Source organism: Cherax quadricarinatus, chromosome 78 (genome assembly GCF_038502225.1).
Source record: "Cherax quadricarinatus isolate ZL_2023a chromosome 78, ASM3850222v1, whole genome shotgun sequence".
Taxonomy (NCBI): Eukaryota; Metazoa; Arthropoda; class Malacostraca; order Decapoda; family Parastacidae; genus Cherax; species Cherax quadricarinatus.
The window spans coordinates 2,364,508-2,378,299 of NC_091369.1; the positions used below are offsets into that span (position 1 = coordinate 2,364,508).

Genomic DNA, 13,792 nt, shown 5'->3' on the forward strand with positions numbered 1-13,792 from the left:
CCTGACAGCCTGGGTGGTTCAGAACCCAAATATGACAGCCTGGGTGGTTCAGAACCCAAATATGACAGCCTGGGTGGTTCAGAACCCAAATATGACAGCCTGGGTGATTCAGAACCCAAACCTGACAGCCTGGGTTGTTCATAACCCAAATCTGACAGCATGGGTGGTTCAGAACGCAAACCTGACAGCCTGGGTGGTTCAGAACCCAAACCTGACAGCCTGGGTGGTTCAGAACGCAAATCTGACAGCCTGGGTGGTTCAGAACGCAAACCTGACAGCCTGGGTGGTTCAGAACCCAAATATGACAGCCTGGATGGTTCAGAACCCAAACCTGACAGCCTGGGTGATTCAGAACCCAAACCTGACAGCCTGGGTGGTTCAGAACCCAAACCTGACAGCCTGGGTGGTTCAGAACCCAAACCTGACAGCCTGGGTGGTTCAGAACCCAAATCTGACAGCCTGGGTGGTTCAGAACTCAAATTTGACAGCCTGGGTAGTTCAGAACCCATCCCTGACAGCCTGGGTGGTTCAGAACCCATACCTGACAGCCTGGGTGGTTCAGAACCCATACCTGACAGCCTGGGTGGTTCAGAACCCTTACCTGACAGCCTGAGTGGTTCAGAACCCATACTTGACAGCCTGGGTGGTTCAGAACCCATACCTGACAGCCTGGGTGGTTCAGAACCCTTACCTGACAGCCTGGGTGGTTCAGAACCCATACCTGACAGCCTGGGTGGTTCAGAACCCTTACCTGACAGCCTGGGTGGTTCAGAACCCATACCTGACAGCCTGGGTGGTTCAGAACCCAAATATGACGGTGGCCTGGTGGCTAAAGCTCCCGCTTCACACACGGAGGGCCCGGGTTCGATTCCCGGCGGGTGGAAACATTTCGACACGTTTCCTTACACCTGTTGTCCTGTTCACCTAGCAGCAAATAGGTACCTGGGTGTTAGTCGACTGGTGTGGGTCGCATCCTGGGGGACAAGATTAAGGACCCCAATGGAAATAAGTTAGACAGTCCTCGATGACGCACTGACTTTCTTGGGTTATCCTGGGTGGCTAACCCTCCGGGGTTAAAAATCCGAACGAAATCTTATCTTAACCTGACAGCCTGGGTGGTTCAGAACCCAAATATGACAGCCTGGATGGTTCAGAACCCAAACCTGACAGCCTGGGTGATTCAGAACCCAAACCTGACAGCCTGGGTGGTTCAGAACCCAAACCTGACAGCCTGGGTGGTTCAGAACCCAAACCTGACAGCCTGGGTGGTTCAGAACCCAAATCTGACAGCCTGGGTGGTTCAGAACTCAAATTTGACAGCCTGGGTAGTTCAGAACCCAAACCTGACAGCCTGGGTGGTTCAGAACCCATACCTGACAGCCTGGGTGGTTCAAAACCCATACCTGACAGCCTGGGTGGTTCAGAACCCATACCTGACAGCCTGGGTGGTTCAGAACCCATACCTGACAGCCTGGGTGGTTCAGAACCCATACCTGACAGCCTGGGTGGTTCAGAACCCATACCTGACAGCCTGGGTGGTTCAGAACCCATACCTGACAGCCTGGGTGGTTCAGAACCCATACCTGACAGCCTGGGTGGTTCAGAACCCATACCTGACAGCCTGGGTGGTTCAGAACCCATACCTGACAGCCTGGGTGGTTCAGAACCCATACCTGACAGCCTGGGTGGTTCAGAACCAAAATCTAAGAGCCTAGGATGATTAAGAACCCAAACTTAAGACCCTGGGTGACTCAAGACCCAAATTTAAGATCCCTAGAGTGGTTCAGAACCGCCGGAAGGCCTCGGTCAGGTGACCAAAAGCTCCAGCTCAGGAAACGTCGTTTCCTGACAAACTTCGCCTTTATTTTGGGTTATCCCAGGCGACTTACACCACGTAGGATAATTGTACTTATGCGTACCTGTGCCTAAATAAATAAATTACTTAACCTAAAAGCCTAAGTGACTCAGGAGGACCCAGAGCTAACAACCAACGTGACTAACGACTGATACCATGGACTGACTCCTCCATAATTATTATTATTATAATCAAGGGGGAAGTGCTAAACCCGGAAGATTATACAGCGCCTGGGGGGGGGATGTGGAAGGCATTCAGGCTTAATTCGGGGAACTGGAGCACAGATCCAATTCCCTAAATCAAGAGCCCCTCACCAACATCAAGGAGCCTTCCTTGAGGGGACTCCTCCATAAGTCAGTCACGTTGCGGCAGTCATAGTAATGTTTCTCTCAGAAGCAAGAATGATTATTTTATCATTCGTGACTTATGTAGTAGATTTATAAGTAAGTAAACGATAAAATAGAAGTTAAAATAATTAAGTAAGCTATGTATAAATTATAAATTTAATTATAGTTACGGTTGAGTTATAATATATAAGTAAAATGAGAAACATTACTTTTGTTGCCTTGGTGACTAACTGTCGTGTACAACTCTGACTATAATCTTATTATTATATACAAATATAAAATATAACGAACATTAACTAATATATATTAAAGCAAGATAACAAATTTTAAATAACGTAATATTAATAAGTGTTCATCATATGCTATGTTTGTGTAACAGAGAAAAATGATGATCAACTTACTGAGTTTAATTAATGTGTCCTGGTTCTGACTGAGTCAGAGGCGTGTCAGCTGCTAGACGTAAACACTATGGTTGGTCTCTCTCTTATTTTGTAATATTTCTGGCATTTTTTGACTCCAAAATTGTTATATTGTGCCATTTTGTTGGAGATTATTAGTGTGTTTATGTTTAATACTGGTGCATGTGGACCTTTGATGTGTTGGTTCTTACGTAGATGTGATTCCCTTAACATGAGGGACGTCATTATTTGTAAGAAACTTTTTCCCCCTCAAGGAAGGTTCCTTGATGTTGGTGAGGGGCTCTTGATTTAGGGAATTGGATCTGTGCTCCAGTTCCCCGAATTAAGCCTGAATGCCTTCCACATCCCCCCCCCCCAGGCGTTGTATAATCCTCTGGGTTTAGCGCTTCCCCCTTGATTATAATAATAATAATAATGTAAGAATCTTGAACAAGCGATACAAGATGTAAAATAACCTCAGGGGGAGTTGAATGGTAGCTCTAGGTCTTGTTGCAATCAACACATCATCAGGAGCTTGCAGTGTTGCAGAAATGAGTAAGTGATCTCAGCAGATTTCGTTCCAAGGGACGCACGAAATCTACTGAGATATTTTACTCATTTCTGCTAAATTGCAAGCTCTTGATGATGTGTTGATTGCAACATGAAAGGCCTAGAGCTGTCATTCAACTCCCCCTGTGGTTGTTTTGCATTTGCTGGGATCTTTTACTCATTTCTGCTAAATTGCAAGCTCTTGATGATGTGTTGATTGCAACATGAAAGGCCTAGAGCTGTCATTCATCTCCCCTTGTGGTTATTTTGCAAATCATGTATATATCTATCTTAGGTGGTTATCCTAGCCTAACTCTACATAATGGATTTTTTTTGTGTCCATAGCATTTATGGTCCCTAAAGACCTTAGTTTTTTCATTTTATTCAAAGCGAAGTAATAAACCTGGAGGGGTTATAGAGCAGCACCTGGGGAATTGGAGGCATTAAGGTTCAATCCAAGGAAGAGGAGGTTTAATCCAGTTCCTTGGATCAAGAGCCCTCACCAGAATCAAGGCACCTCTATTGAGATGTCAATACCATGATAAAAAAATATTTGTATTCCAATATACAAAACTTAAATATAGACTTACACATAGGCATGGAAATAAGTCACTTTGCCTGACTTTTTTGGGGTTATTCTGACCCTAGTGAGTTAAGTACTTAGTTATGATTGTAATAATAATCTTGGGTTATCCTAGGTAATTTACACAAATTATTATGTATGATAATTGTACTTTTGTGTATCTGTATCTAAATAAACTTACTTTCTTACTTATGTATTTGTCTATGTACATATAAATATAACTACGTACAATACATAAAACAAAGACACGAGCAAAAGAAAATCACATTGACTTCGTTGGGTTATCTTTAGTTCATTCTACATAATTTACAATATAAAAACTACTGTAAAACTATAAAATTCTGTACAAGGCAGAATTAAACGATTTCTTCCTTACAATGATAAATTACTTGCATTTTTATCATAATTTTGATGAACTTTCTTGCTGATTTTTTTTTAATTTACATGAAGCACTTAACCTGCATGGGTCATCCAGAGCCTGGAGTAGTGGAAGCTGGATCCTCCATTTGCTTAAAGCAAGACAAGATATGTTATTGTTCAGGATGCTCTTACCCCCTGTTTTATTCTACAAAGGTTGCTACAAGACTGGTTTGGAATTATCATTCCCTTTAATTCCATTATAGATCAGGAGAGCCAATAATTTGGCATGTTTTCTTTGAGGTCCTTCGATTCTTTTTCCCAGAATGTGACCCACAGTAATTGATTAATGCCTGAGCACCTGCTTACCGTTACTTAAACCACACTTTTTTTTTTTTTAACTGTTGATAATTTACAAATTTTCAGACTATTTCCTGCTCACCACTAAAATTAAAATATTTTGACTAAAAAATCATTACTTTAAAGTCAAAGTGCCTAATAAATTTTTAAAGATATGTAATTTTTTTTTTTTTCAACGAACCGGCCGCATCCCACTGAGGCAGGGTGACCTAAGAAGAAAAATGAATTTCTCAAAGATATATAATACTATATTACAAAACTAAGAAAAATTTGATAAAATAAGTGTAGGGAGATGTACCCAACATATCGTAACTTAGTAGTACATCTCAACTAGCCCAGGATTGAACCCTGGTTCTTGGTTGATTGTTTGTGATGCATAAAAAAATAATTGAGAAAACCCTAAGGTTACCAGTTTTAAACTGAATTTTACTTTTGGTGCATAAGTAATTTTTTTCTTAATGAACCGGCTGCATCCCACTGAGGAAGGGTGGCCTAAAAAGAAAAATTTAGTAATGATACAGGAGAAGGGGTTACTTGCTCCCATCATTTTAGTCATAAGTAATTGTCACAGTATAATCGTCACAATGCTCAGTCCATCATGGGCATGTTAAAAACCTTTGTCTCTAAGAAATAAATTTTAAATTGGATAAGAGGGTAACAGTTCTGGTGGAGGGCTCCTGATCCAAGGAATTGGAGCTACTTTTCCCTTTGGATCAGATTTGATTGCTTCAAATTTCTCAGATATTGTATGTCCCCCTTAGTGTTCAGCATTTCCCCATGAATAGAATAATAATAATAATACGTATTATTATTATTATTAATGATGAAATAAAGAAAAACAATTCCCCTTAATAAAGTATACTATTTTTATTTTACAGTCTGCCGAAGTGGAAGAAACACTGAAAAGAATCCAGTCCCACAAGGGGGTTGTTGGGGTTATAGTTGTTAATGCCGAGGGTAAGTTATATAACGGTTTTGTGCACCTACTTTATTATTATGATCATTGGTAGAGGTTTGTATTCTGGTCACCATAAATGTATGTACATGCCTCTTTAGACTACAGCTTGCTGTTGTTGCCTAGTGTCTGCTGTACTGCAAAGATGGCTAAATTTTATATGTAAAATTAAAATTTAATTGGAGTAGGTTAAGATTAAACACCTCCCAGAGTTCGTTAACCCGTAAATGGTCCAAACGTATATATATGTTTTTACTGCTAGTGCCCCAAACGTATATAGTATACGTTTTATGTGTCCTACATTTAACATTGCCACGATAAGCCTGAGTCGCCTAGACATGTGAGAATGGGTGTGAGCGCTCACTGTGCACCATATTAAAATAACTGGGGATGCCTGGGTACCATATGCTCTTTTTTCCTATTAAAAAACAACAATGTTTTTTTGGGGCAGTACGGTAGTGAACGTATATATACGTTTGGACCATTTATGGGCTAATTAGAGAATTGGCTAATAATGTTAAGTTTGCTTGAACTGCTCTGCATATGACATTCAATACTGACAAGCTAATAAGTAAGACACCTGTGAAATGGTTAGATATATTTTATTCTGAAACTAAACTAAATACACTGGTACCTCGGGATACAAATTTATTTCGTTCCAGAAGGCTGTTCGAGTGCAGATACTGAACAAATTTGTTCCCATAAGGAATACTGTAAATTCGATTAATCCGTTTCAGACCCCCAAAAATACACTTACAAAAGCACTTACATAAATACAGTTACATAAATTGTTCGAATTTTGAGCTATTTGTATCCTGAGGTACCACTGTATTTGTGCCTCTTTTGGCGGTGGAGGAATAACAGCACCAGGTTTATTTTGCTTGCTTCTATGCTAAACCCATAACTAGGTTAACATAGAGTATGCATTAGTGTCTGTATGCTAATGCAAATGTTAAACACTTGAACCCAGGATATAATGTACTGTACATTTATGTTGGCTGTGCTAGTAAACTCAAGCAGATCTCCAACTTACAAATGGGTTGTGTTTTTAATTTTCAACTTACAGGTGAGTTATTTTTTGTAGAATAAAATAGCATAAAGGCTCTCATATTTTACATAAGTTTGTATTGCATCATGGCAGTTGTTAAATTATAATTTATTCCTAAGTGTGACATTTAGAAGTGCAGATATGTGTAATGTGGGGCATTTATAAATTGGGGATTTTATGTACCTACTGCATTCTCTTGCTTTTGCTTTAACTGTTATAGAATATTTATTTCTAGGTCCTGTTTCTAAATGATCATTTCAAATGTATGTTAGTATTCAGTAATTCATATATGGTACTTAGTGCATGCTATATGTGTTTTGATCTAAAAAAAATAATTTTAAGGGCACTGTGCTGTAGTTAGAAAAATAAAGTTGAGTTCTATAAAAAGTACAACATATATTTTTAATTTCAGGTATTCCCATTAAGAGTACATTAGATAATCCTACAACCATTCAGTATACTGGACTCATTAGTGGTTTGACTGACAAGGCTCGCAGTGTCGTTCGGGACTTGGATCCGACAAATGACCTCACATTCCTCAGAGTTCGGTCTAAAAAGCATGAAATAATGATAGCTCCTGGTAAGTGCAGAGTGCCTTTGATGCTGTAGGCCTTTAGTTAATACGTAGTAGCATTCTGACTGCTGATAATTCTGTGCAGTGTTATTTAATGCTGCTTCTGTTAAGTGGTTTTAATAGAATGTACAGTGGACCCCTGCTTAACGATCACCTCCCAATGCGACCAATTATGTAAGTGTATTTATGTAAGTGCGTTTGTACGTGTATGTTTGTGGGTCTGAAATGGACTAATCTACTTCACAATATTCCTTATGGGAACAAATTCGGTCAGTACTGGCACCTGAACATACTTCTGGAATGAAAAAATATCGTTAACCGGGGGTCCACTGTATATGGGTAATTTTATTCACTTTCATGTTTTATCTAACATTTTGAAGAATAGGAATTTTTTCTTAGTGTTTTTCAAATTGCAAACTACTATACATAATAGTACTGTATATAGTACAGTACAGTACTGTATTAAAAAAGTAAATTTTCATTAGAGAAATACAGTGGACCCCCGCCTAACGATCAGTTCCCAACTCGACCAATTATGTAAGGGTATTTTTGTAAGTGCTTTTGTAGGTGTATTTTTGGGGGGTCTGAAACAGACTAATCTAATCCACAATATTTCTTATGGGAACAAATTCGGTTTATAACGGCACCCAAACAGACTTCTGGATTGAAATAATATCGTTAGGTGGGGGTCCACTGTACTGAAAAAATGCCTCTAAGAACAGGTGTACCAAGTGAGGATTTGCATTTGCTGATTGTCTTGCCACACTCTTAAATCACTTGACATAATTTATATAGTTCTTCATCTTTCAACAAACCAGCCATATCCCACCAATTTATACAGTCATTAATGTAATTTGATATGTATAACTTTTTTTTTCTTTTTCAGACAAGGAGTACATGCTGATTGTTGTTCAAAATACAAATGAATAGTTGAGCAAGAAGTCATCTGCTGCTGTTGATTAGTTAAATTATTTGTTTATTATTATTAGCTGTACTGTACTGTAGTCATTATGTTAAAATGCTGAATAAAGCTTTGATATTCTACTGACCTCAGTCTTTTAGTCTCACACTGTTGACTCTGAGAGAAGGTTAAACTGTTGACTGGGGTGCCTTGATGCTGGTGAAGGGTTCTTGATTCAAAGACTTGGATCTATCTTACCCTTGGATCAAACATGAATATCTTTCAAATTTTTATAGGCTCAAGGTAATGTTTGTCACCCCTTGGAGGTGCTTTGATGTTTTGCAAGGGTCTTGTCTTGGGCTTTAGCTCCTGGCACAGTGTCTCAGCTTGCCGCTTGTCAGATAATTCACGCCTTCCTAGCCTCATGGGGCCCTGTCGTACCCACTCTTAAAGCTACGTATGGAGTCTGCCTCCACCATTTCTTCGACAATATTATTCCACTTCCTGACGACCCTTAGACTGTAGAAATACTTCTTGACATCCCTGTTACTCGTCTATGGTGGTATATATATATTTATGATTATATAATTCATGTTAACCCTTTGTCGTGTTTGGCCGAAAAAATTCGGTATTGATTACGTGTTTTTGGCGCGTGTCATACTTCGCGCCCCGCGCGGCCAGCTTCCCGTTCTTTAGTTCCAACCAATCACAAGCCTTCCCTGAGTCTCTTCAGCTAAGTACAGTTCGCTTCTGCCGCCTTCCCATTGGTTGAGAGATCAAAATATAAACACTGGCGGCTTGGCTTCGAACACACACGCATTTTTCCCTCCACCATTACTAATCTACTCTTGGATTATACATTCTACAATGTCGGTAAGTACTGATTGTTGTGTTTAGTGCTTACATGAATAGTTTAGGCATATTTTGATATATACCTAAAGTCCGTGTGAAGCATAATATGAGTGTAGCATGCAATGGAAAAAAGTGCAAGCATTTTAGTCCGAATTATTTCGGTATTGCCCGAGTTTCCGGGAATGTCCAATTATAGTCAAATAAATATTTATACAAAATTTTCAATTGCATATATGAACTCTGTAGTGGTCTGGATTTATACAGGAGGTTTCTATTGTCCTTCCAGTTCCATGAGAGGCTGTTTTATGGGGAGCAGTCGACCAGCAGGTCGAGGTATATCTGCGTTTCTGAAGACAGTGACTCGGAACCAGAGGTAGACGAACCAGAATTGCTGGATAGTGGTGATGAATACTTGCCACCGCATGCACAGGATGCAGAGATGTCAAGTGATGATGAGGAGGAGGAAGAAAGGAAACAAAGGCCAGCCAAAAAGCAGAAAGTAATGAGGAAAAAGAAAACTTTTAGGATTGAGGAATACCCGGATGAGGAAGAGATCCATGAGAATATTGCTCTTCAAGTTTCATCTCAGTGGACCGTAGATGACATTGAAAATGATCCTTTGCCGGCATATGAACATGAAAAGCCTCTTGCAATTAGGTCTCCATATGAGTATTTTCGTATGTTCGTTACTCCAGCCATGATAGATAACATAGCATATCAAACAAATTTGTATACAAGGCAACAAGACGTAAATAATACTTTTTCAACAGATTCTGAAGAGATCATGAGGTTCATAGGTATTTTGTTGTTCATGGGTATTGCTCCACTACCATCCCTCGAAGACTATTGGAAAGCTGCTTTTAGGAGCCCACAGGTTGCAGATAGCATGGCGTCTAAGAGGTTTAGGTACCTTAGAAGTCATATTCATTTCAATGACAACACAAAAAAGGATAATGACAGATTCTACAAAGTAAGGCCTCTTTACACTGAACTAACTAATGCTTGCTTGAAAATTCCAGCTACACCCAAGCAATCTATTGATGAAGTCATGGTTGGTTTCAAGGGTAAAACTGCTGGAAACCTAAGGCAGTACATCAAAACAAAACCAGATAAGTGGGGTTTCAAACTTTTTTGTCGTGCAAGTCAAGATGGAATCATACATGATATACTCATGTATCAAGGCACAACAACTTTTGACACACATCCCATACAGCTGCCACAGGAAGAATCTAAACTTCCAATAAGTACAAAGATTGTTCTGGTACTTGCACAAACTATGAACAAGACAAACACATCAGCAATCTATGCTGACAATTTCTTTTCAAGTATGCCTTTGGTCAAGCTACTAAGAGATAAGTATAACTGCAGATACACTGGAACAGTACGTGACAATAGATGTGGTAAGCCACATCTGGTGCCTATCAAACAAATGGAAAAAAACAGTGTGGTCAGGGGCAATTTTTGCTTCAACAACAATGATGGTGTCCTTGTTGTACGATGGAAGGACACCAAAGTTGTGACTTTAGTGACAACTGATATTGGGGTCGAGCCCATGAGTCTTGTTGAGAGATATAACAAGGGTACAAAGAGGAAAGAGAAAATATCGTGCCCTGCAGTCATCAAGAACTATAATGCAAACATGGGAGGTATTGACAAAAGCAACATGTTGGTGCATCTCTACAAAACACCAATGAAATCAAAACGTTGGTACATGCGGCTATTTGCCTATATTATTGATCTTGCTGTTGTGAATGCATGGCTGCTTTATTGCCGTGATTCTCGAGCAATAAAGCAAAAGTGTATGCAACTGAAGTATTTCAGGAATTCTATCTCTGAAATTGCAAGGTCTAAAGGACAAAACCTTAGAGGGAGCAGCCTAAGAACAACTCCAAGACCTTCACCAACTAATTCACCATGTACTTCCAATGGTGTTGGCATAGTGAAACCTGGGAGGGGAACACGTACAGAAATGCCTGATGACAGTGTTAGGAAAGACATTACTCTAATGCACTTCCCAATGGCAGGGCAAAGGCCGTTTACTTGCAAGTATTGCAGCACCTCGAAAAAAACGGTAACATCGTCATTCGTCTGTAGTGTATGCAAAGTAAATCTGTGCATAAAGACTGATAGAAATTGTTTCACAGACTTCCATCTTGCCAATTAGCAATATAGAATCATTGGTCTTCCAAATGAATCTCAGGAATATAGGGATTGAAACTTGCATCACTTTGCAATTTGGCATTGTTGATATTTGCTTCCTTGTTTTATTTTTGTAACAACTAAAAAATGTTTTGATACAAGTTCCATTTATGTTTTTTATATTGTCTGTTTGTATATTAAATTTAAAAAATTGTTTTGGTGTGTTTTATTAACAATTGCAAGTTTGCAACATAAAATTTTTTAATCACTTTGTCGGGGGCGGCCTAATATTTTCGGTCTTCGGAGATTGGCAATTGCTCGAAAACTAACCATCAGAAATCAATTTATATGGGATCAGTGACCTTGTATTGAGTTACTCTATCCACCATAGGGAGTTCAGTTCGAATTTCAAATTTTCGGACCCCTTGCGCGATGAAGGGTTAAACGTTAAACCTATGTGGGTCATTCAATGCAACCGTGGTGTAGGCTTGATCCTCCATCTATTGAGCGTGAGAGTTGCTTTTCTTATTTGTACTCGCCTATTTTATTTGTGGTGGTGAGGTCCCTGCCATAGCCAAATTTATGGAGGAATACATTTCAGGGTCTTTAAGTACTCTACTAGTCTTCGGCTCCTGATGTAGTGCTGTATGACCCTTATGGGTTTAGTGCTTAGTTATGATTATAATAATCTGGCTCCTGATGGCATATACTTTATGCTCATTGGGGGAATTAGTTTTCTCTCTCATGGGTTTACTGTATGGGTAGTGGATAGTCAAATGTATGACCCTGGTGGGTTTAGCACTTAATTTTGATTGTAATAATTGTGGATGGCTGAGACATATAGAGACCAAACTGAACTCTGCCCTTTGCCATGCACAGTGACATGTAATATCCTTGTTTTCCATTGCCTAGCAGATTTGCATCCTGCAGGAAAGCAACACCTCTTTAGTAACTGACCTTGTTTAAAGTTCCACCTTTGATGCAGGCTGGCTCTCTTGACTTTTAAACAAGACTAACCTACTGCCCAACTACCATTTCAAGTTTACACATGCACTAGCTGCCTCCTCCTCCTCCACTAACCACTACCCCAGCCCCATACACACACACACACACACACTATTTAATCTTAGCATACCCCTACTCTTCATATACCTGCCCTGGCACACCCCTACTCTTCATATACCTGCCGTGGCACACCCCTACTCTTCATATACCTGCCCTGGCACACCCCTGTTCTTCATATACCTGCCCTGGCACACCCCTACTCTTCATATACCTGCCCTGGCACACCCCTGTTCTTCATATACCTGCCCTGGCACACCCCTGTTCTTCATATACCTGCCCTGGCACACCCCTACCCACAGCACTGACTTTTACAGTTTTAACATAAACTGATATATATTTCGTCCAGTTTTTGTTAATCATACAGAGCTGTATGACCCTTGTGGGTTTAGCGCTTAGTTATCATTATAATTTCTTAGTCATAAAGTTCATCAACTTTTCAATGAAGCTATGCAAACCAATTGGTCTATAATGGAATAAGTTGTGTCCCTATTGCCCAATTTTCTAAAAAAAAAAAAAAGGATTAATACTCCATTTTAGGTGGGTGCCTTGATGCTGGCAAAGGGCTCTTGATATATGGAACTGGAGCTCCTCCTCCCCTTCAAACCTAATTATCTCCCATTTCCCACCCCTCAAGGGAGGTTCCTTGATGCTGGTGAGGGCTCTTGATCTAGCGGATAGGATCTGTGCTCCAGTTCCCTAAAATGAATCTGAATACCTTCCTTTTCCCCCCACATGCGCTGTATAATCCTATGGGTTTAGCACTCCCCCATGATTAAAATACTGTAATAAATCCCATTTCCCAGGTGCTATTTGACTCTATGGGTTTAGCAGTGTCACGTGATTAAAATAAATACCCCTCAAAGGAGGTAGGCACCTTGATGCTAGTGACCTATTTATCCAGGTATTGGACCTGTTCCTGCAGTGCTATATGACCCAAGTGGGTTTAGCGCTGGTTTTGATTATAATAATGTACTTGTTCATATCCTTCCCTGGGTCAAAACACTTTAATTCCCATTTCCCAAGTGCTATGTGACCCATACGAGTTTACCTCTTTCTCCTAAATACAATAATAATTATGAATATTACAATAATTATTAATTACAACAACAATAATAATAGGGTCAAATCAGGCCAGAGCACATGGGAGTGAAGAGTACTAGGGAGAAGTGTTGAAAGTATGGCAGTGTTCGACGAAGCACAGGAGTAAGTTTATTCAGGTATACACAAATACAGTTGCATAGATAATTATACATAGCAACATGTGTAGAGAACCTAGGATAACCCAAAAAAGTCGGACAAAGCGACTTATTTCCATTGGTGTACATTTGACCTGACTCCCATAGTCTGTCCAGTATAATTCATCATTATGATGAGTGGTAAGACTTGGCAGTGGTGTGTTGGTTCCCGCAAAAAAGTTTGGAGTGCAGAAAGTTGCGAGATAAATGTAGGTGTTGGTAAAGCCAAGGAAATAATAATGACTCGTTGATCGTAGAGGTGCCACCTGGACACTATTAATGATAATAATCTGTACCACTGCACATCAAGCTTTTCCTGTCAAAAGGGATGCCTTAATGAGGGTGTAACTGTGGAGAAATTTTTCTCCAACTAAGGGGGGAGGGGCGACGACCCTTGTAGAGGGAGCTAAGATCCCTTTCTACTCTCCCACACTCTTGATCCAAGGAATTTGAGCAAGTTTCCCCCTTGTATCAACCCTGATTACCTTCGATTCCCCAAGCATTGTATGACCCCTTACAGGTTTAATGCTTCCCCGTCAATATAAATACTGAGTTGCACTGATTGACCCATACT

The 13,792-nt window shown here is 40.0% G+C and overlaps 1 protein-coding gene across 1 annotated transcript; it reads left to right on the plus strand.

The window, feature by feature from the left end:
- The first annotated feature begins 2,593 nt into the window (after window positions 1-2,593).
- Window positions 2,594-8,074, plus strand: robl (dynein light chain roadblock). The gene is made up of 4 exons (XM_053795283.2): window positions 2,594-2,673; window positions 5,328-5,406; window positions 6,865-7,032; window positions 7,913-8,074. Exons 1-4 carry the CDS (start codon window positions 2,671-2,673, stop codon window positions 7,954-7,956), a joined length of 294 nt encoding a protein of 97 aa, XP_053651258.1. The 5' UTR covers window positions 2,594-2,670; the 3' UTR covers window positions 7,957-8,074.
- Window positions 8,075-13,792: the final 5,718 nt, after the last annotated feature.